At 37.7% G+C, this 24,729-nt stretch overlaps 1 protein-coding gene across 1 annotated transcript in view; it reads right to left on the reverse strand.

Annotated features, from left to right (window-relative positions):
* Window positions 1-24,729, reverse strand: part of FBN2 (fibrillin 2) — a 266,506-nt gene that overhangs the window by 70,939 nt on the left and 170,838 nt on the right. Inside the window, exons 19-27 of the mRNA XM_019732405.3 lie at window positions 22,329-22,454; window positions 17,610-17,729; window positions 12,029-12,166; window positions 11,428-11,478; window positions 10,828-10,953; window positions 7,450-7,677; window positions 6,796-6,921; window positions 2,293-2,421; window positions 1,364-1,489 (exon numbers count right to left, since the gene is read on the reverse strand). Coding sequence (XP_019587964.1) covers window positions 1,364-1,489; window positions 2,293-2,421; window positions 6,796-6,921; window positions 7,450-7,677; window positions 10,828-10,953; window positions 11,428-11,478; window positions 12,029-12,166; window positions 17,610-17,729; window positions 22,329-22,454 — 1,170 coding nt within the window. The remainder of the gene's footprint in view (window positions 1-1,363; window positions 1,490-2,292; window positions 2,422-6,795; window positions 6,922-7,449; window positions 7,678-10,827; window positions 10,954-11,427; window positions 11,479-12,028; window positions 12,167-17,609; window positions 17,730-22,328; window positions 22,455-24,729) is intronic.

Genomic DNA, 24,729 nt, shown 5'->3' on the forward strand with positions numbered 1-24,729 from the left:
TTTTCATCGTATTATGTGTTTAGTGCACCTGGGTAGGTGGATCTACATATTATAATGCCTATTTTAAAATAAACTAACCCTCATAACATGGGCAGGTGCCTTAAAAAACCTTCTGCAAAGATCTGTGGAATAAACTAGCACTAATAATGAAATCACAAGAGAATAGCAAGAAAATGGTAGTGACACTTTTCTTCATACCAACTACCTGTCAGACACAATTTAAGGTAAAAACAGTGACAATATAATTAGATATAGCAAGAAATTCATCCCAAATTCTCAAAATTAGGAAGACTATGTGACATAGATTTATGTCTATGATCATTAAAAATTTTATTAAATATGCAAATATATGTATCATATGTACATTGTATCTTTGAAGGGTTTTTCTCTCATCTGTAAGATCCACGAAAACCAATTATCAAAATAAACTGACCTTCGAAACAGATCTGAGTCACTGATTCACAACAATGAATAAATATTTGTAATTATGTGTGAAAAAGCTTTTTGTCTCACTATTAAAATGAAATATACTTAAAACTTTTTTAATTCACCTTTTAAAAATGTCTGTTTAGTTTATGATTTAAGATTCATCGAATATATTAGCCTAATCAGTATAAATAGGGTTTATAAATAAATATATTGAGGTGTGCCTAAATTATGTTTTAAATGGGGGTTTATAGTCTGCTCTATTTTAAACTTTTATTTGCTTATACTTTCAAGAAAGATTTCTGTGAAGAAAATGTTTCCTGGCTAAATCAGTTTCAAAGCCAGTGTACTAGAACGCGGTAAGCCTGGAGGCCTCGTGTGTTTATGAAAAGCAGAAGGCTGGAAGGCTCCAAGACCAGCCATCAGTCTTCTCGTGTGGACTCTGACATCCCTACTGAGCTCAGAGCCAGTGAAGAGACCTCGGTGTTTCTATGAGAAGAGAGGGTGGAGGAAGATCACATGTTCACACACATGCGAGTAGACCCCGGGATGACAGACTCAGGGGCACAGAAGTGGATGTCGCTGAGTGACTGCACAGGTGTGTGCACAGATGCACTCTCAGGGAGCAGGACTTCCAACAGGAGCAGCTTTCCCATCCCATCCTGGAGGAGGGAATTACATGGCCTTACACAAGGTCCCTTAGACAGGGTCCTTTCAAGTGTGCTTGTAATGAAAAAGAAGGTAAGCAGGATAATGCTGGCTCATTCATGTGTCACTGAAGCATTCTCTAAAGACAGCCTGAATCCAAATGCAAGGACTCTGAATTTCCAACTTTTGGTCACCTAGGTTTTATGTGCCAAAACAAGTTTATTAGAATCAACCCTTGATCTTTACCAATTGAGCTGGGTGGGTTTATGTGCTGAGGAAACAAACTCACCCACACAGTCCTCACGTGACGGTGACAGCTCGTGTCCCAGTGGACAGTCACACTGAAAGCTGCCCTCAGTGTTCACACAGGTGCCACCCCTACAAAGGAGAGGGTTACGTTCACATTCGTCAATGTCTGAAAGGTAAAAATGTGAGATCCATTAAAGAACTCTGAGGAAAAAATAAAAAAATATTCACGCGTACAGCATGGGAGAAAGAATCATTACCGGAGGTAAGTGTGACTCAAATGTAAGAGAGAGGATTAACAGGAGATGGGATAACACTTGCCTCACTGTTTCTATTAGCAGTAGATAAATGATTCAAGTTCTATCCTCAAAGATAGTGAGCTATCAAGGAATCTACTTGTATGAAATGAGTAGGCTCCCAAGAGGTAAAAATATTTGCTTTATATCATTCTAAACTCCAGATATCATGTATTGCTGTCTACATCTCTAATCAAAGTGAAAGAAAAATCTTAGACTTATCACCTTCTACATCACATGAGGTGAGTCCTATAGGTCGCGGAAAATGAAAGACTGGGCTAAAGGGTGGGCAATATCAAAGCAATTTGTAATAACACACAAATAAGGAAATTAACACAGGATTTGGATGACTGAATATAAATTTGGGGATCACCACACAATGTCAGGCATTTTAAATGCATCCCTCCTGAGTAGTCAGTCTGTGCTGATTTCAGCTTCTATGAATAAACAGAACCCAGTCTCAATATCTCACTGCCATGAAGGCGCCAAGAGGTTGGGGCTCCCTGAGAGCTATCTAGGAGGAGCAGACTTCCTGTCTGACATGTAAAGCTGTTCTCTCACTCCACAGCTCCTTGCCAAGCATGCTGTTAGCAATTCTGAGACAAGCCAAGGTCGAGCTAATGAGTCTGTGCCTGACTGGTTTCAAAACTGAGAGGAATAGCGATACTGTGCTTACCCATGCAGTTCTTCATCATCATGAACCCACTTTCGTAGCCTTCGAAGCACTCGCACTCAAAGCTGCCCGGCGTGTTGACACAGATTCCACTTCCACAGAGATCAGGAGAAATCCTGCACTCGTCGATGTCTAATTCACAGGGTTTAAGAGAAATAAAACAGAAAACAGAATGAGAAGAGAGGGTGTGAAAGAACAGAGATCTGGCCTTCCAAGGGAGACGTTGGATAAATGAGTGGTTAGCAGCTCCAGGACATGTTTTCAGGAGATCAGCTAGAGGGGAACAGGGCGTTTGGCGCATTCCTCTCCCCAACTGCCACAACTGTCACGGCCAACGGCGGGCGTTGCCTTTTGGCCTTTGAGAATTCTGGAATTGTGGATTTCTCTTTGTGGCTTCAAAAGGGTAACAGAAGGGTGAACCAAGCAACTGCAGTTATGAGCTGAAAAAGGCAGGTTGGTAAACGAGGGAGTAGTGGACCCATTGAAGAAGTCCCACACATGAGGTAGAGACCACGCTGGCACTGCCACACTAACCCACGCCCACCCTGGTGGGAGAACATGGGGTTGCTGCCCTGAGCAGCGTGACCAGCCACAGAGGGACAGTCTCAGAGGCAGACGCAGCTAACTACCCGTGAGCCAGACAGTGCTCATATATGGCAGGGACATGGAATAAGACCCAGTTTGTGATTTTGTGTCACATTCAGACAGGAAGAGCCTACTGATCTAATTTTAGAAATATAAAGAAAGGAAAATGATGTGTTTGTCACTTTTTATATACTACAGTAAATAAGATTCTTCAAGAGCAGCGTTTATATTCTCAAAAACAGGATTCTCTGAGAATTCTCCATGCCTGTAACTAAGCTTTTTCAATAGAGAAGTCATGTCTATAAAATAGAATTAAGAAAACATGACTTATTTAAATTTTTTTGTCACAATGGGAAAAGCTTTTGCCAGCATCTGTTTATTTTGATGAATTTCAATTTTTAAGCTTTTCTCTCCACAGCATTTGTAAGTGGCTAAGTTGTGTATGCTCTCTTGGGGCCTCAGCCGCTGCTTTCTCCGAGCTTTTGGTCTTTTTCTACTGATTTTTCCAATTGCAGGCCATACTGAAAAACGTTAAGTACTTTCTTTTAAACAAAAATCTTAACAAAATTCATCGATTCAATTAAGCAGCTAACATGTGCATACTAATTCTCTTTTTGTCTATCAGTATCTAGCAACTGGTGGTGAGAGGATAAGGTTGATAGCAGGGACAGATTTTGGCTGACATGAAATGGTGAGAGCTGCAGAGCTGGATTCGGGAACCAGACGCCTGGGTACAAATCCTACTTTGTTGTCTTCCAGGTGGAGGGCCTTGGGAAATCACTTAATTTCTCTGTGTCTCCACTTCCTTATCTGTAAAATGGGGAGCATAGTAGAACCCACCTCATAGGAGTAAGTGAATCCATACTTGTGAAGTGCTCAGAATAGTTCTTGTCTCATAGAAAGTGCTGTATATATGTAAGCTATTCTCTTAATAAGACTTGGTATTTTGGAGGAGGTGGCTTTTGAACTGGTCCTGGAATGGCGCATAGAAATTCTTATTTTAACGATGTGGAATAAATTAAAAAGGCAACAGATGAAATGCACAGGTAAAGAAAACTAATGTACTTCAGAGAACAGTAAGTGATAGAGAGTCTGGGCTGTAGAAGCTGATCATTAGTGCAAGTACAGGTATGATTACTGAGGGCGCCAAACATGCAGAGGAGAAGACTGGCCTTAAACGCTGTGCAGAACGGCAGCTAGCAGTGTCCCGCTGTCCTTTCCCATCATATCCCACAACAAGTATCTCTCTTACACAGTTAAAGAAGGAGAGCTCCAGCGCCATTAAGTGATTTGGCTAATTTCACACCAAAAATAAGAAGTGGGGCAGAACTGAAAAAAACTGAGCTTCTTTATCCAGGTTTAGGGCTGCCTGAGTCAATAGAAGTTGTTTGATGAGAAGTTACATAAGCTAAGCCCTGCTTTAGGATGATAAACCTGGTGGTTGTGGAAATGAAGGATCTGACTATGGAAAATTAATGGGTTGGAAGACGGTGGAAGATTCTGCAACGGAGTGGATACCATGACATGTTGCCCAGCTCTCCCTGCAAGAAGAAAGGACTTACTTGTCCTTCCCTTCAAGCTGTTGGGACTGTTGCTGGCAGAAAGCCCTGAGATGTAAACTATCTTCAGGAAATGCCTTGGCTAAGAGGACCGCTTCCCCACAGCCGCACCCCTTCTCGGGCAGATGTATGCAAAGATGGATGGATCATGAGGGTACATAAATTCCTAGCACTTTTGCCTTAACTCCAGACAATTCTAAAGAGCCATCCCAGATGCAGAGCTCCCTGTGGGGTGGGCTGAGGATGACACTGGGATGGATCACAACCCAGCTTCTTCCCTGCCCATTTCTGCTTCCTTCCCCTCCCTCCTCTAGCTACTGCCTCCAAGGGCAATCCCTAACAAACTTCCTGCATGTTAATCTCCACTCAGTCTGTTTTCTGAGCAGTCAAATCTGCATCTGCAATGCTCCAGAAGAAATATTATAAGTACTTGAAATAGTCATTTTGATGGGAGAATATACCTAATTTTCTACTGGTCCATCAGGAGAGGGAGATGTCAAAATTAAGTTTGAGGCTTCAATCCTGAGTGAAATTATATTATTAATACCTACAAGAATGTCCCTAGGCAGAGGAAGGAGGGAGTGGGACAAAGGGAGATAAAAACAAAGAGAAGCTGTCCAGATGGAAATTAGAAATGTAGGAATGAAATTTAGGAGGAGTAGAGGGCTAGAGACAGCACCTAGGAGACAGCTCAACAGAGGCCATCCTTGAAGTCGTGATGGAAGATGCAATTCTGAGAGACAGAATGCTGAGAGAGCAAAGGACCCTGGAAAAGGCTCAAGGGATGGAAAATGCCAAAGGCAAGAAGAATCTGTAAAGAACAGAGAAGAAACATCATAGGTAAGGAAGGACCACTGAGACAGGGAAGTACCATGGAAATGAGAAGAAAATCAAGGCTGGGAATCTAGCCAGAGGTTGAGGAGAACATGAACAAGAGAAACTTTTTATTTTTTAACTTGACAAAAGTGTTTTGCAAAATTATGTGTACGTGCCTGAACGAGTGAGGGCAACAGAGTTACACAGAATTACAAAGAAAACAGCAAATTAAAAGAGAAGAATGAGACGTACAAGTAGGAAAACAGGATGGGAGTTTGAGAGAAAAGAAGGGTTGAAGACACATTCCGAACTTGTTTATACATCTGGGCGGACGAATCAGTAAAGAGGGGAAGATGCTAGACAGAGACGAGTGAACCCTACCAGAGAAGGGCCTGGAGCAGGAGGACAGGAAGACAGTGAAAGCAGAGGCATTAACTGGAAAACAGGGGAAGACCATCACATCTCATTCTCGAAGCCAAAAGAGAATATGGGAGAAAAAGGAAATTTTATTACCAGAGAGGAGGACGTGTGAGAAGGTCCTGGCAATCATATTTGGTCTCAACAAAGAAAAAAGGAGAATAAATAAGGATATGAGAGGGTTTGTGGGTCTGAAGAGGTTTAGAAGCGGTGCTGGGAGAAATTCAGCAGGTGATGGAAAGAGGTGAAGAGGCATGTTGCTACATGGCTGCGAGGGCCTGGTTGAAGGTGAAATCATGGATGTCAGCCCGCTCTTCTCAGACTCCCAGTCACATTCAGCAGCCCAGGGGGCAAACAATGGTGGTGGTGGGGGGGTAGAAGTTGGGGATAGGCATGGGAGCATAGCAGAAAGACAAGATAGCGGAATTTCAGAAGACCAAGTGGACAGTTCTGAAACACTCTGGGGAGAGTCTAGGCTGGGAAGGCTCATGAGTCCAGTGGTACCTTATGGAGTAGATTAGAAAGGAGACAAAAAAGATAATTCGTGGCAATCATGAAGAAGTAGTATGTGTGAGGGCAGGAGACAAGGGGAAATTCCAAAGAGAATACAAGTAAAGAGAGTTCTTAAAATAAACTTTTGGAGATATAGTTCAAGTCTTTGGGATAATTTGTTATATTACCAAACAGAAAAAGTTGGAATTTCATATCCTTTCAAACTAAAGGGAATGCTTATGAATAAGGATATGAATGGTGACTGAAGCATAATTACTATGAAAACTGTTCACAGATAAAGAAAATAAGTTCCAACTTCTTTATCACAAACTTTAAAAATTTTAACAAATACTGTACCAAATGTAAACAATTGTTGATTTAATAGCTGTTTCGTTAGCACTCAGATATTCTGAAAATCATATTTTTACGTTGTTCCTGTAGATAAAACAAATAGCATTTTCATGTTGTTTTGCAGCTCTCACAACAAGTTTAGAGAAGTGGTTGAAGAGCAGGGAAAAGGAACCAAAAGAAAAATTTACATGTTCTAATGAGAGGATGGGCTTTTTGAAGTCAGTAGTTTCAAAAGCAGAAGAAAGAGAGCTAGGGTTTAGCAAGGACAACAAAAATACCACCTTACCTGTGCAGTTTCTTTCCTCCATATCTAGAGCAAAGCCACTATTGCAACGGCACTTGAAACTTCCAATTGTATTTCTGCACTTCCCATAGGTGCACATCCCAGGAAAAGCTTTGCATTCATTGATATCTAAAAGCAGAATAGAGCGAGGTTGTAGAGCTGGTTTGATCTAACAGAGTAGATCTCTCATCTTACGTTAAACATCTACCATGATGGAAAATAATGCATCCAAGTAAAAATGGGGGATATCAAAAATATCAGTGATCACATCGATGCCACACACAACGTTTCAATTATGAAAAAGATGCTGTATTCTTCGTGAAGAGATCCTTTTATGTCTGACCATTTGTTTTGTAAAGTTTAGGGGGTGTCTAGAGAACTTGTTGCTCCATCAGGGCTGCATCTAGTCAGGCTGTGCTAAGAAAAGCAGAGTGGCAGCAGAGGATGTAAGAAAAGCAAGATCAGCAGTCTGTTTTATATCTTTACTTCAATGCCCTCTTATGGAGGTGATGTATACACTTGGGCTATAAAGTTGGCCACAAATTATGTTTAACAAAGAAAATAAAGTGGAAAATCAAATGTTTAAAGCTAAACCAATTCTCATCTCAGAGAATGCAGAGGGTGAACTTGAGAGGGATGGACATGCCGCTCAGTTACCTTTGTAAAATGGCCTCCCAGTAAGAACGTCCCCCCTGTTAGCGAAGCCAGGCCCCCTGGGGCACAGGGTGTCATACTCCTTGGTGCCAGGTTTGGGGCATTCCTCACACTCGGTGCCCCAAGCTGCCCCAACCGCACAGCAACAGGCGTCCATGCGAAACTTCCCAGGAACAGGATGGATGCACTCGTCCTCATCCCACTTCAAATAACACTGCTCCATGCGGATGTCTACACGGAGAGTGAAATCACAGTCTGAGATTAAGCTGTAATACTCATGGAACATATATGTACCGGACGTCTACTCGGTGCCTGGCATGACGTCAGGCCCTGGAGATACACCAGTGAGTGAGAGACATAGTCCCTGACCTCCTGGAATGGACTCCATAATGACAGTCATCTAGAGAGAGCGAAGGTGGGTTCTCCTTCAGTATTACTTAATTCTCACAAGACACCTTCAGGAAGAAAAGGTCCCCTTGCGACAAGGCTCCTTCACATCATCACCTATGATCCCTTTTTTATATGCTCATGTCAGAAAGAATAAAATAATTTTAGTGTCAGATTCTTCTTGTTTACTGAAGTGCTTCAAGTGGCTGGTGAGCAGCCCTGTCAGATCCTAGTCATAAACAGTAAATGATCAACTGTAATCTATTTGCCAATTTGGTACAACTATTAAAATAGCTTTACAAAGGAAAAAATATTATTGCAAAGTTTTTTTTTTCTTTCAATTTTATCTTTTGCCATGGTTTTTGCCATGGGTTATGTAAATCTGCCCTAATAAGAGGCCAAATTATTTATTTAGTTGTCACATTTTCCCTTCAGTCTCGAAGCATACTAATGTTTCAGCATGCTAAGCTAGGACCTTAGAAAACCAACCAACCGTCACAAGTTAGAGTAAATTAGCACAATCCATAAATAACACATTTATCCGTTAGCCTATAGAGTTGCTCATCAAACTACAAATACTTGGCTGTTAAATTGCAAATATGGATAATGAGTTCAAAAAAGATTTTCCTTAATCAAGTAATACGTTTTATTTGATAAGAGTATTTCAAGATACTAAATAATTTCCTAAACCTGAAATTATTTAACAAAGGGAAAGAGATCCTTAATGGAATGTAAACATAAACAAATGTGCTTTCTATTTTATTAGGTTGGTGCAAAAATAGTTGCCGTTTAAAGGTTAAAAATAATTGCAAAAACCGTAATTCCTTTAGCACCAACCTAATACTTACTGTTAATACTGATTCTTTAATTTCTCAACCAAAAGTAACATCAACTTTAGCAACTTCTGTTAGCCTAGAGTAACATACATTTCCAAGAAGTCCTATTTTTAAAGAAAAAAATAACTGGTAAATTTTCACTTTGATTCTGTAGACTGAATATAGATATTCACAGTACGTGATTTTACCTTCTGTATCTGCATTAACAACAACCAAAAAGCCACATTCTCTGCCAGTGTGACGTGTGACAGGAATCCAGTGAATCTCATTACAACAAGGCACTCGGGCTGGTCTCAGTTACAGTCAACCTCATCCTACACTGTCACCAGGGAAGTGAGGATCTTAACAAGATCTGACAGTTTCATTTAAGTACAGGTAGCCTGAGAACTCTGGCTTGAGTCAAATTGTTTCTGAAGTAATTGAGCTAATTTGCTCAAGAAGCTATTCTGGGATTAGATGAAGAAAAAAAAAGTACTTGGACTAAGTATGTAACAAGTTATGATAGCCTGGCAGGGTAATGCTGTGTCTTTATTACTGAGATCCATATCAGTATTTACATCAGGAACTGTCAGCACACTGGCTACATATGACCTGTGAATGTTTTGATTGGCTTGCACAGAAATTAAAATAGGAATTTGGAAGCCTCTGGATGGTATATGTGCTCTACAGTTTATTGTGGACCCCATCACTCCTTATTACACCCTACTCATTTATCTGCCTGGCTCCTGAAAACATGGGGTCTAGGACCCTTGATTTCAATCAATTCTATCAAAGCAGTTCACCTCTACTTTTGTTCTCAGAAAACTTTACATTGTCATATGCCAATCTCCTCTCGAAACTTTCTCATATTCCCCAGCCAAAATGACTTAATGTAGCATAATTCAAGTTGTGACAAAAACATTTAACCAAAGTGCAAAAAGGAAAAATCCAATATATCCTTTTAGAATATTACAAAAGATTTGATTCTGAGTGATGTTATTGGGAATTAATTTTGCTTAGTGATAATTTACAATCAATGATATGGCTTCATGTATAGCATCCTTCGGCTACTGAAGGCAACTTGATTTCATTAGTCACTTGAGCATACTAACACTTTGTCATCTTCAAAAGATACTTTACTTTGTTCTGAGTTTGGTAGATAATTTAACGATAAAAATCTGAAAAGAATTTTTCATTATTCAGACTTTGGATATTATAATTTCTAAACAATTCCATATGATTTTACAGTCATACTTTATATCCAAATTTAAACGTTATCAAAATTAACTTAAAATTAAATCTGTGTTAATTATAATAATTAAAGTGTATGATTTTGCAAACATTTTTCTTACTACTAATTTTAAAAAACCACTGATATATACAAATACCTTAAAGATCTTTGAATATAACATTACCGTTGCTCATGCTTTGTCTACAAGCTTAAATTTAAAATACAAACCTATGTAAAGTTATTTTAAACACTTATTGTTCCATAGCATATTGGGGGCAAAATCCCTTAAGCAAATAAAACATTGTTTAGGTACAATATAGGATTAATACAAGTTTCCTTTTCAATAATGAAACTCCGGTTTAGTCAAGCCCAACACTGGTGAAGAGTAGGATCAACTAGGCATTTCTGTAATATAATGTTGAAAGAAACAACCTCTTCATTTTAGATCTTTAGAAAACAAAGACTTAAGAAAATTTAAACTCTAAAGGTGGTCAAGGAAGAATAGCGATTAGTCAGTGTTTTCAAAGAGAAACAACATAACTTTGACCATGACTTTCGCCACTGTTGTCTAAGGGCACAGCAGCAATGGCTGGTAAATGTTAATGTCAAACACTAGTCTCCAATTTTTCTTTCATATTCAAAATATACACAGTTCTCTTATTCAACTGATTCCATGTGAAAGAATGAACCTGCCTAAAATATATGATTAAAGAAATTTTAATTTTTGAGGTAAATTTTTGAGCAGTACCATACATACTGTATTATACAGAAACATTTCTTTCAAATACATTCACTTTAAAAATATCCATTAGTGATTTTCCCTCAAAATATCTCATTTAAAGCATTTCCAGATACAGACCTAATGGTTTTAGACTGGTCACTGCCCAAAGAATAAGAAAAATTCATGGCTGGTTTCATGCATGAAATACACAAGGGCACGAATCTTACCCAAGCACACACGGCCAGTTCCATCTAACGTAAGGCCTTCAGGGCACTCACAGTGGAAAGATCCTTTGCTATTGACACAGCGTCCATTTGGACAAACGCCAGGAAACACCTCACACTCATTAACATCTGTAGGGAAATGAAGCAAGCAGAGGGATAATGACGCTCCAGATAGAAAAAGCAGGTGTAGTCTTACTTCCTGTATAGTATATTCAATTTGCAATACAATTTAAATTCTTACTTGAATTAAGCAGAAATATTCCACAGCATAGCCACTGGTTTTCTTAGGCACCAGCTGGGAAAATTACCACAGCCTTGCCCTTCCATAAAACAGAGCCCAGACAAGTTCCTTTGTCAGCTCTTCTGGGCCCTCAAGGTTGTGGTGGCCTCGTGAAAATTTACACAACAGTATCAAGAGGAGAAATGGGAAACTCTAAACTGTTTCCTAACAGTATTATTCTAAAGCATTTGTCGATTACACTGAGTATTTTTATTGAAATTTCAAGGGTTTTGAAAACGATTAAGTATCTCCAAAGTGTGAGAGTGAATGCTAATTTTGCATACAGCTCTAAACACTAACATGTCATCCAAGAATACACTCACCTTCACAAGTAACACCTTTGATCCTAGCAAAGCCTCTTGGGCAAGCTGTATCTATGAGAACAATAGACACATTTTTACTTCATTAGAAAAGAAAACACAACTGTCTTAAGCTCAAGAAACAGTACAATGGAATCTAAATTGAACTAAATAAAAACTACAAGCTGGGGTTTTGGAGGCCAAAGTCTCTGGGTGCCCTTTGTTGAATTCAGGGGAGCACAGGACATGCTGTGTTAACTACATCAGTGCTGACCCATATTGAGATTCTCATCATTTTCCCCACAATTCCTATTTGCTTTCACATTGCCAACTGAATTACAAATAAATGTTCTACTGGGACCCATGCAAACAAGGACACTGGAGAATTTTGATAGCCTACCAGTAGCTAAGTTCTAGCTGATGCCTTTCCTTGGCTAAAGTATTCAGAAGATTTGCTTACAGTAAAAGGATAAACCAAATACATATTTCAAGAAATGAATAAATTTCACAAGAAAAAAACAACATTTGAGGGACAATAATGATCTGACAGTCTTCCTCACTAGTGGAAAAGGTGCCTGGCTGAGGGAGAAGCTTTCCAACGAGAAGGCTGTGGGCAGGCTCCTACCTAGCTCGCACCGCTCACAGGGGCTCCCCCAGGCAGCTCCCAGCGTGGCACAGCATTCAGATTTCAGAGTGGCTCCATTAATGTTCACCTCACAGCGGTTGTCCTGGATGTTGAGCCAACATGTCCCTTTCAGGCTGTCTGAGAAGGAACAAGAAAGGATGGGGAGCTCTCATCTTTTGTATACACCAACAGCAGTATTTATCGTATTAAAAACAGGATTAAAAAAATTTAGTAGCATATCCTTTGAACACATTATACGTAGGTGCCTCTAAGGATAGTATACTATTTACATATAAATCAAATATTGTGTCATATGTATCTCACATGATATGATAATTAATACAACTATATCTACTAGTATTCTAGGAGCAGCCACCGTTGCCCAAGATTTTATGCTGGTACTTGGGTACTTTCAAATGCAGTGTATTACTGTAATGAGACCATTACTTGAGTGAAAAATACTCATAAGATTTATCCTTTATGATAATTGCTTTGATATTTAAGATTTTGTCAAACAAAATTGCTCAAATAATCTACTCTCCTAAGTCCCCACCAAACAAACCACACACAATTTATGTTCTATTAGAGGGAAGCTAGTATTTCTCTAACTGAAGGTTCTTGTTTGATGAATAATTTTAAGGGAAAAAAATCTACAAGATAAAGAAGAAAATAAACATCACCTATAAAACCACCACTAAGACACACCAGGGCTAATAGTTGATGTTATTTTCTTTTGGGCATTTCCCTATGCACTCATATGTATAGTTTTATCTTTAGTTCAGAAAGTAACACATTCATGGTAAAGTATTTGATGAAAGAGCAAAGAACATATAAAGCTTTTCTGTAATTCAACTATCTAGCGATAACCGCTCCTAACAATTTTAGACTATGTCTCCACATAAGTTGAAGTTCCTCTTTAAATGACTGCTAAGTGATTGATTTTGAAGCAGGGACAAGGAATCCAGTCAAAGTTGACACGGGAAATACTAATTGGGTAAAATAAATCATTTATAAAGTTTTTCCTTTTAGAACTGGAGCTCTCAGTTTAGCACACATATCACCAAGGCTCTTGTTAAAATGCAGATTCACACGTCTCCAGGTGTGCAGCCCAGGAGTCTGCATTTGACCAGCTTCTCAGGTGGTTCCGATGCAGGTGACGTGTAAAACACAATATAACTAAATCTTAATAGCATATTGTGGCATATACACTTGGAAAACAATAAAGAAAAAGCATATCCCTACAGTATTTATTTTAAAACTCAATTAATAATATGGGCAGATAAAAGTTTTACTGCTAAATTCAACAATAAAATTAAGACATAACGAGAAACACAGACAGGGAATTACGATGAAACTGGCAGACCCATGAAGGGAGAAGTTGTAATTTCTGATCCCCTGTGGAACACAGCAGTGGGTAAGAGGAAGTTACTTACAACCCGAGCCCTCTGGGACAGAGGTAAAAATGAAACAACTCTGTCCCTGACTGGAAAGAAAAAGTTACAGGGCAAGGATGTAGAAAAGAGAGGGAGAGTCACTTTGCTTTTTACTGTTTTGAGATTCAGTTTGGGTAAAAATTGCACGCAAATGAAAAAGACTTGCTCATCAGTATTTGTATCAAGCCTCAAATTATAGGCTTTTTACAGGCTTAAACCTGTAACATAGATGCTGGTGCAAGGCTACTGTGTATTTAAATGATCCGGACTGCTCTGTGTTTTAAGGACCCGGACTAATTACTGATTTATGACGTTGGCTATATTCATTTTAAGTAAGATATATTGTAATAGTACTTGCTAATATTTACTGAGGTAGCAACAAGCACCATTAAAGGCTTTCCATGTATTAGTTTATTTACTTGTTAAAACAACCCTGTAAGGTATGTACAATTTGCAGATGAGAAAACTGAGGCACACAGAGGACAATTATGTATCCAAGGTTACCCAGCTAGTATAGTGTCAGCATCGAGAGTCAAACCTGTACAGTCTTATTTCAGAGAGCTCACTCTGTAACATGAAGCTTCTTCAGACTAGTTTTGTATTAACACTTAAAAGTCACAAAATCCATTGATACAAACATACACACATCCATCTCTCTCTGTGTTATTTGTGTGCATACACTCCCCTCCCCCCCGCACCGGCCCCCCTCCCATTCACAATATAGATGTAGTTATTAATATATAGTCAGGGGTTAGTTGGGATAAAAAAAAAAGCAGGGTAAGCAAATTAGAGGTTACAGTGATAATCAAGAAGAGAAATAATGGTGGCTCAGACTGGAGGTTGCTGCTGGTAGTGGTGAGACGTAGTTGAAATATGAACAAACTTCAAGTACAATCAACAGGATTTGCTGATGGATTCAATGTGGAATTTGAGAGAAAGGCATCAAAGATGACTGCAAAGTTTTGGGGGTCTGCAACTAAAAGAATGGAGTTGTCATTTGTCAAGACAGAAATAATTCTAGGGGACAAGCTGGTTCAAGCTGAAAGATAGGAATTTGGTTTTAGACATGTTAAGTTTGAAATGTCTATTAGAAATGTCTCCAAATGGAGAAACTGTGTAGACAGTTGGAAATACAAGCCTGAAATGAGTGGAGAGGTTGAGGATTGTATAGAGCATTAATTATGAACACAAAATAGACGCTAATAATTCTGATAGCTATGCCAGTCACAAAGTGACAGCCATGCCAGGGCATCACGTGAAAAGTGCACCCAGTGAACACCCAAATCAGGTAACTCCAGATACAGGGTGGGGTGTGACCACTGCATGGCTTTATGGGACTGCAGATGGGTGCGCTATACCAAGTCTTGAGCATAAAATCAGAGCTCTCTGGCGGCTCCTCACTCAGGCCTCAACTGAGGAGCTGACAGCCGCATCTGCACTCGTCCCAGACGGAGCGCTTGGCGCCTCGCCTCCTGGTGTCTCACCAGCCCTGCCCGATGCCCGATACTCTGCACCCCAGCGCCTAGGGACTCTCGTTGAACACCGGACTCTCTCATCCTTCTTGCATAAGACTCTGTTTACCTTGCCTAACCCTATTACTTGCAAACTTATGTGACCCTCTTGTATGAAACCGCTGTCAACTATTGGAGACTATTCTCTGGCCAGAGCCTTGGTTAATGCTCATGGCAAACTGAGTCAACAGGACTAGATCCATGGCTTTATTCTAATAAAGTCTGACATTGTGGAGAGACACAAACGTGTGTGAGACTGCTACTTTGATAGCCACGTCCCGCTCACGACAAGAGTAAAGAGTGAAATTTGAGTCGATGTAGAGGCCATCTAAGCATGAATGCAGACAGGGAAGCCAAGGGGTTCAAAGACCAACCCGTGGTACACTTCAAGTTGGAAAGCAGGAGGATATGAAAGACTTACCAACGAAAACTGAAAATGGGCCAGAAAAGTGAAAGAAGAGGAGGCCAAAAGTGAAAAACTTCTGGAGAGGGGTGAGTGATGAACTGTGCCGAACATTGCTAATATAGGCTAAGATGAGGACTAAGAATTGACCATTGGATTTGAGAACAGAGAGGTCACGGCCATGGTCATATACATCCATGTAAATGGAGGACAGAATGCAGACCCACACCAAAGATGAGGGAAACTGGTCTGGATTATGCAGAGCCATTGGATGTGAGCAGTGTAATGCAGGAGGATTAACCAAATTTACTCTTCTATTATATTTAATCATTTTCAACCAGAATACAATAGTCTTTACAAGCAGTTTACAAAGCAGTTTAAGATTAACATATATATTTAGGAAGTTTGCAGAATAGATTTAAATTCCTAAGTAGTCTTAATATCTAACTAACTCATATGCGTTCTCACTTAATTTTAAATTTGTAATCACATCAGGGAATTTTTATTCCATTCAAAATTTAGAGACTTGGACTCTCCAACAGAACAGTTGCAGGCTAATCACCAATAAGAGCCACTTAACAGTTCTATTTAAAAAATGCATAATTTCTCTCGCTCTCTATTTTACTGTTTATTTTCTTTTCAAAACTAGAATTCCGTCTTAAGTGAAAAAAGCGGATAAAATGCTGTACAAATTTTCAAAATATTAAGTAACTGTCTTCCTGAGCAGCTTTAGGCTGGGATATACAAATTTGATCGTAACGAATAAAAACACGTCACACATTGGCTGAGAAAAATAAGGTGGTGTTTAGTTGCCCAACATAATGACTTGGGAATAAAAAGTCTTTGTCTTTTTTTTATTAATAAATATAAGGGTAAAAGGCCAAAATAATAGAAGTGTTTATGATGAAGCCAAAACTAAGATATCTTTGATGCCCAAGTGGCATACAGATTTAGTTTTCTGAGACATTAATTGACTAATGCTGAGTTCATTTCCTTTGCCTAATAAAATGACTCTATCTCAGTTGGAAATTGTGGCTTAGCAAAAATACTTCTGCCTTACCAGATCCAATCCACATGCCTCTTCTCTCCACCATCCCCCAATCTGGAATTCTATAAGAAAAAAGTAACGCCCCAGGCAGATGGCCGTCTATTTCCTAATATGGAGAGCTGAGCAGGCCTCAAATTTCATCAGCTGTACCTCACTGGGAGATGAAGAGCTGGCATTTCCAAATGGAAGGTTTTCATTGATAACTTTGGATTTGGCCATTTGTTTTCATGTAACAAACAGGTACTCTAGCATATCATATTATCAGCTAAATATTGGTAATATCAGACATAATATTGAAAATACTATTGTCTTTGACAAATATTAAACTGAAAATTCATACTGGCTAGATAATAAGAACTGCCATTTTTATGGCACTATGTAAAACTGAAATATCTTTCTATTTGGAAATCTACCTTTTGTTTAAAGGTGGACACTAGCTAACGATATGAAATGTGCTATACCTAGCCAATGGAGCCACAGACACTAGAATCAAGGAAAAGAATTACTAGAATAGTTTCTTTTTCCCCCCTCGTGTTGAATTGTTTCTTACAGTAATAGATCAGATGATTTCATTTTATATATGTCCTATTGTCATTATCAAAAATTGACCTTAAACATTTTGCTATATTAAAAAATGTTAGTTTAAAGTTTTGGAATCTTTTTCCCTTAGAGATTTCCAAAAGCAAGAAAACAGTTATCTTCTCTTGCTTGAAGCCCATACATTTATAATTGATGGGAGAAATGAGAAAACAATAAATTCTTTCTATTTGTTTGAAGCTTAAAATCTTCAAATCCTTGTCCCTTTAACTGAGTCCAAATGGTATCACATTTTTGTTTACCACTGAAGGTTGTTTATAAAAAGTACACAGCAGGGATTTGATTGCATTGATGCCTAAGGCATTCGTAGAGTAACGAATATAAATATCTGTGTGGTATGGAAATGCTTGTAACTTACAGCACGATGTATCTACTTACACAAAAGGAACACTACCTAGAACTTCACAAAATTTAAGAGCCTGTCCAGTTTATGCTATCATGTTTTACTCCTATTTTGATAATGAGAGAAAACAGGGAGAGTAATTATTAGCTTCCCGTCATCAGGTTCTGTTTTGACCCGCAGTAAGGCCTGAGGTCTCTGCTTAGCTCTGAGTGAAACTGAAACGTGGGCCCCGTGTGTGCATCTTACCAATACAGATCAATCCAGTGGAGCTGAGTTTGCTGCCAGGAGAACATTCACAATTGAAAGATCCAAGGTTATTCCTGCAGGCCCCATTGACACAGGGGTTGCTTTCACATTCATTTATATCTACGATCCAGAAGGAAAAGAATCTGTTAGAACTGCCATGTGTTTTTGGAAAATATTATTCCAACAAGCCAAGCTATGCCAGAATGTCTGGTAAACTTGGCTCTTATAATTTTAATACGGATCTATGAGGCATAAGTGAATGGGGAATGGAGATATGCATTTTACAGAGTGGATACACATATACACGACTGGGGACACAGTAGGACTATAGGAATTAGCCTATTTGGAAGTGATTTAGCATGTGAATCTTCACTATCTTACTACAACTTTACATGAATTGGATTAATTTCCCCCCATAACAAGATGCAATTGTCCTGTGGGAAATCTGAACTCTGATTCCATGGAAAGCAACATATCGCTAGGTGGGACATCCGATGCACAAACAATGGTTGATTGTTTCTGTCATTTATGACTCTGTGAGGTTTTGGAACAATTTAAAAAAGCCTATGTTAGAGGCAAAATATCACCATGCTGGCTTTAATTCCAAACTCCTGGATGCAAATCAGAAGCTAAGGGATGAAACTTGAATACCAGGTATAGCATTCTCCTCCAGTCCTTACCCACCTTCCACTCTGATTAGCCTGTTCACATTTACATGTTTGGGGTGGGGTTTTTAACAGCACAACGGAATTTGATAAAATCAAAAAGAGAAAAAACTTTTAATTGCTTCAAATAGCCCTTTACTATCATTAATTTGATTTGAGTCCTAAATCAAACCAATACCATAATCAAAACAATTCCTGTTGATGGTCAGAAGTAAACAGAATTAGAGTATGCCTATGTTCTCAAGTGGTGACTAACAAAAACGTCAAGCCAATAAAGTTAAATAGCTTAACATGAGTTAATTAAAAATAAATACAAGTTTCAGCTAAAGTACTAAAAACAATATCAAAGGCTGACTTTTCGGTATAAATTCAACCACTCAATTTAAAGAAAGGGTACACATATTTCTTTTTGTACTTGGTTAATTATCTGAAACACGTCAACATACCTCAAGACATGTTTTTGTTGAACACTAAGGTTTCCAAGTTAACCAGAATACTTATTTTTTTTCTAAATACCTCTTTGAATTAAATATAAAATACTACATTGAGGAAAACATGCAAATAACTATAAGATTTCAATGCTTGCTCTTGAACGTCTTAAGTCAAATATAAACTAAACTGGTCCTGAAAAGGCAGGGCTCACTGTTGATTTTCAAGTTAGTGGACTTGAAGTGCAAATTTAAAAATCAATGTGGAAAACAGGTGTGTTCCTTCTTTGCCACTTCAAAACTACTAATGAAGCACCCAGGTATTAATGTAATTCTTGAAGTAGAAACTGTTTGAGGAAATATAAATACATTCTTCTTTCAGGTTGTTTGTAGCAAGAAAACCTCTTAAAAGAAAAATACAAGAGCAGGTTTTGTAAATATAGCACAGATTTGGAATGAGAAAATCTATTCAAGAGTACTGACATTCTTTCAGTAAAAACACAAAAGGAATCAGATATAGTCAGGAAGCAGATAACTAATCTGAGGACTATATATAATTCACCTATTAATTTCATCTGTAAGAAGCTCCCAAACCAGAAAAACATCAATTATCATATATTTTCAAAATCCCTATTTTAAATTAAGCAGTTATGAACTCAAAAACTATAAACACATGCAATGACAGCTACAAATATCAACTGTTTAATTTTTCCTTAAATACAATGTTTTTATGTTATAAATGTCATGGAACCAGGAATTGAAACAGTTCACTGTACATTCCTGGAAATAAACTTCAAAGCACATCTGGTTTACATTTAACTAGTTATGTCACTGGAAACACAATCTAAACCACAGTGCTTGCTGTAAAAATTTTAACATTCACAGGCTCTCAGAACTCAAACAAAAAAAGTAAAATAAATTTTTTGTAACTTTAGTCTGAAATATCAGAGGAACTTTATTATTACTTCTATTTATTATATATCTAAAATAGCCTATGGAAAACATGAATGACAAGCAAAATTAGTGAATATAGCAAATATATGCAGAGAAAGTTAGAGTCTACAATGAATCTGCTAATAACTCCTTGTTATTTGACTGCTTCAGGCAGACAAATTTATTGTGTGAATTCGATGGTGGAAATAAGGAGGAGACCCAAGGGAAAAAAGAGATTCGTGGCCTTCATGTCTTTTTTTGCAAAACGTTTAATAAAATGCAAATAACAGTGGGAAGAAAATGTAGAAGTAAAAGTTATTTGGTTAGGTTTCTCATAATAAATCATTTTTATTTCCACCAATGTCGTAAGGCTAGGGCCAAACTATTTCTCTGTCATTTCTTGTGTTTACATAATGTGAACTTCTTTCTTATGAATGACAGATATGAAATATATTTCATATTAAAGAAAAGGCTCAGATTTATCAGGAACAATTACCCTTTGGACAAAATAAGTGAAGAGCACTGTTTCTAACCCTGACTGTTGCCTGGTTTGGTATTAATGTGCTGTAATATTTATGCAATCATCCAACATTATACTATTAAACACCATTTGCCACTACTCTTCAATTGTTCATATAAGCAGGAGAGTCCCTGCCTTTTATTTATTCCTTGGTATGCCGGGTCTTAGTACCCTTCAACTCCATCTTACTTGTTAAAATGGAGGGAATTTGCTATAAACAACATTGACAATTTGATATACAAACCAAACTTTGACCAAACTAAATCAAAGACACCATCCGTGTATTTCTCCACTATGTGTCTCTCTCACAATAGCACCGAAGGACACTGTCACTGAGGTCAGAGAGCCCGTCCTAATAGTCATCAGCATCCCAGTTACATTAAGATATCTTAAGCTGTTCTTGCGTTCAAGTTTTTAACATTTAACAGAAGCCTGTCCTCCAGCAGACAACACAGAAAATGATAAAAGACAGTGGGAAGGAAGTATAGAAAGTCGGGAATAAAGAAAAAAATTATTAATAAACTCTTGAAATCCCTTCTCCCACCCACCAAAATACTCCTGGAGGAAATATGGTTAGAGTACTTTCTTACAGAGTACGTTTCTCAGAGCAATTTTGAAAGGTGATTGGTGGGTGGGAGAAAAGGTGAAAGGGGGTGGGTGGGAGTGGGTGCTAGAAACTAAAGCCTCTGGGTGAATCCATTTGAGAAGCCGTAGCTAGTTTGAAAAGAGAGCTTTTATATCTTACAGAAGCATATCACAAACTCTCAAGTGTGACCTCCTGGTCATCTACAGAGAAGATGGACTTTCAAGTACTTTAATTGGGAATGGACTGAATGCTCTTCCTTGAGGAGCTCCTCAAAATGTGGTGGACAGAGGGGAAAGTTACCGGTACTAAGATTACAAAAACTGCTTTTCATGCTGATGTGTTTTTTTTTCTTTCTTTCTGTAGGCTAATTACTGTTTTGCAGTGGTCCCTCCAATTCAATCCAAACTTAGAATTGTACGTTGTAATTGCATTTCATTGACTTCAGCTGAATCATTTGTGTTCTGGCATCTTGTTCCAGTCCTAACTTGTTTCTGTTCACAAGAATGCTTTGATGTTAAACAATAAGATGGAGAGAGAATGTTAACATCTTTTTGCATAATATTACTCTTGCAGTTTTCTTGGCTGTGGAGTCACTAACAAATACTTTAACAGACAAGGAAAGGACTATTCAAAATAATGAAAGATGAAATCTCTTTTTTAAAAAGTTACTACTGGGAAGTAGTTATTGCATTTGATAATGTCATGGGATACTTCTGCAGGCCCACACAGTGAGACTTAAAAAGAACAATGACTGGTAGTCACATAACAGATTATTCTGAAATGCACAGCACTTTCATCCAGAAACAAAAACATAATCGAATGCACTCATTTCTTAGCTGGTATCTCACTAAAAATGAGGCCTTCCCTCGTGCTTAGGCATTTAACTCATTCACATAACTTCCACTGCAGACAAATGAGGTTGAAAGAAAAGAAGCTTTTAAATACTGGTTTTATGATCTACAAGACCAAACAGTAACTTTTAAGTTATCAAAGGAAAAGGACAATTTTCTTAAGACTATAATTTAATTAAGGCGACCATTTTCAGTCAGGTCCCAAATATTCTGGGCCATCTGCTGAGGGATTTTATCAATCATTTCATAAATAAAATGCTTAAGAGCTGAATTTGCCATCATAATTCAGGTTCCCCTAGACTAATGTGTAATAGTGGCTTTTAAAAAGGGGAAACGAAGTAAACAAAAATCTAACATTTTCTTTTGCAAGTAAAACAAACTGGCTCCTTTCGCTGTTTTTCACTTTAGTTTTAAAACTTCAAAATGTTGGTTTCACATGTCTGTTGATATTTTATCCGATTAGAACTGATGGTATTTGTAAACTGGGTTAGGCGCACGCTCTTTCTAAAACGTGTGGATTAGCTGAAAGAGACTATAAAGTTAAAAAAAATTTCAAACAATACTTTTTACTATATTGCTTCGTCAATGTATTAGGTTGGTGCAAAAGTAATTGCGGTTTAAAAGGTTGAAAATAATTGCATAAACTGCAATTACTTTTGCACCAACCTAATACTTGACATTTATGCATATCGAGGTGCTTACTTGTTCACATCTAAGGCAAGAAGACAGTTCTTACCTTCACACGTCTCCGTTTCAGTCCTGAACACATACCCAGGTGGGCAGGTGCAACTGTAACTTCCAGGTGTGTTTCGGCACAGGCCATTGTCACAGAGCAGTCTGTTTACCAAGCACTCATCAATGTCTGGAAGCACCCAGTAGAAGATAGGAGACACACATATTGAAACGTATAGCACAGTGACCGATGTTTTGTTTTTGTTTTCTTCTCCCCCCTTTCCTTGACACAGTCACTTTGTAGCCACAGCACATTCTTTGATCCCAAGCAAATATATCTGGCTTTACTCAAATGGAACATTCTTATGCTGGTGGCTAATTTTAAGATGTTTTGAAGTCCCTCAGGTATGTTGTTTGGAAAAGGCACATGACTACCTTGTTCTTCATTTACTTATTGTCCTCTACTGGTATTATATTAGATATTTTTAAAGCATCAATGAAATATATTAAAATAAACTCATTTGCCTATATGTTTGCTTATATGTAATAAAAATAACAAAAGTGTAAAACTTTAATCTGATTAAAAATCTAATATAGAATGTGTTAAATGCCAATTAAACAAATACTAGTATTTAATCTCTTTCCATTATAGTTTACCTCAGAAACAATTAATTATTAATGGAAAATTAATGATGCATTTTATATATTCCTTTCGTAGGCTAGACTAGAACAGCCTAGAAAATATTTAAAGCTCCAGTTTAAGAAGCTCACATTGAGTTTTATCTTCATATCCACCCTCTCATTTTTTTGAGTGTAGTTAATGACAGAAAGAAATAAAAAATTGCAGCGTGGGGTGGAGATCCTTGTAAGTTATATTTTTACTCTTGCAAATAACAATTGTACCTGACCAAACATATTTATATTGTAAAAATTCGGAAAACAGAATGAGAAAAACATTTCCTATAATTTCGTCACTACCAATACTACTAATTCTTTGTTTTTTATCATTTTGTCCTTTGGAAATTATGGTTTTGCTCCAATTTTGAACCTTGACTTTTAAAAATTAGCATCATACTTTAAGTATTTCCCCCATGATTGGATGTTTTACCAAGTGGCTGTGTCATAATTATTTTACCCATTACTCCATGCTATGGGTTGAACTGTGTGCCTCAAAAAAGTTACGTTGAAGTCCTACCCCACCCAATACGCAGAATGTGACCTTATTTGGAAATAGGAGTGTCATAGAGGTAATCTAGTTAAAATGAGGTTGGTAGGGTAGGTTGCAATCCAATATGACAGGTGTCCCTATAAAAGGGAAATTTGGACATAGAGACAGACACACACACAGGGAAGATGATGTGAAGACACACAGGGCAAAGATGAACACATGACTCGATTGATACACCTACCAGCCCAGGAATGCCAAGGATTTCTGGCAAACACCAGAAGCTAGAAGAGGAAAGGGATTCTCCTTTGGCACCATCAGAGGGAATGGCTCTGTGGACACCTTGAATTTGGACTTTCAGCTTCCCAAATTATGAGACAATAAATTTCTGTTGTTTTAAGCAACCCAGTTTTTGGTACTTTACAGCAGCCCTAACAAACTGAAACCGGAATTTTGCTTCGTTTTTATTTTTAAAATCTAGTTTTAATTTTTATCAGAATTACGCATATACCTTATTTAAAGAGGTAAGCAGTGCCATGAACTGTGTTCAATGTGTGAATGCCGACCAAATCTCCTCCTATTCAACAGAGTACCCATGTACTCCACTGTACTTGGAAGCTATGCTGGAAGCAACTTTGTTTTTGGTGAATAAAAGCTAGATGGTTTGCATATTTTGTAAATGTTCAGTAATCTTTGGCGGGTGTTCTTCTCTTAGGTATCAAAATCTATTATAAATACATGATATGTAACATAGTTTTATATATCCATCTGTATGTATTTTTTCAAGTCAAGATCAATGAACATATTTATTAATAAAAACCAGTACCATAAATGCTGAAAAATGTATTTCTTCTTAGTCATAATAAAAACTTGAATGTGATGTCAATGTAAAAATTACAGTGTTAAGATGTAAAAATTATTACATATAATGACGGATCAAATAACATTTGTTTTATAAAAGTGGACTCAAGTACTCTATGGGAAAATCTAGAGTCTTCACAAATTCTTCAATATATGAGCTACACATTTGAACGTTTTCAGGCATTCGCTTATAATTTACCCACCTCAGTTATCATGTTTAGATATGTCGTAACAATTAGTTGTTTCTTTCTAAGTCAGAGTTTTGTCAACCTTTATTTTCTTTAACTTTCAATACTTTATTTTCTTAACTTACTATTATCCATATTGCCCTGTTAAGGAAGTCCATTCCTTAGTAAAAAATTATAGAATTAAGATATATGCAGAACAATAACAGGCCAATAATTTAGTATGTGCCCATTCATTTGAGAAAAGAAAAAAT

Source organism: Rhinolophus sinicus, chromosome 3 (assembly GCF_057876585.1).
Source record: "Rhinolophus sinicus isolate RSI-liver-muscle chromosome 3, RSI-T2T, whole genome shotgun sequence".
In the NCBI taxonomy this organism is placed as follows: domain Eukaryota; kingdom Metazoa; phylum Chordata; class Mammalia; order Chiroptera; family Rhinolophidae; genus Rhinolophus; species Rhinolophus sinicus.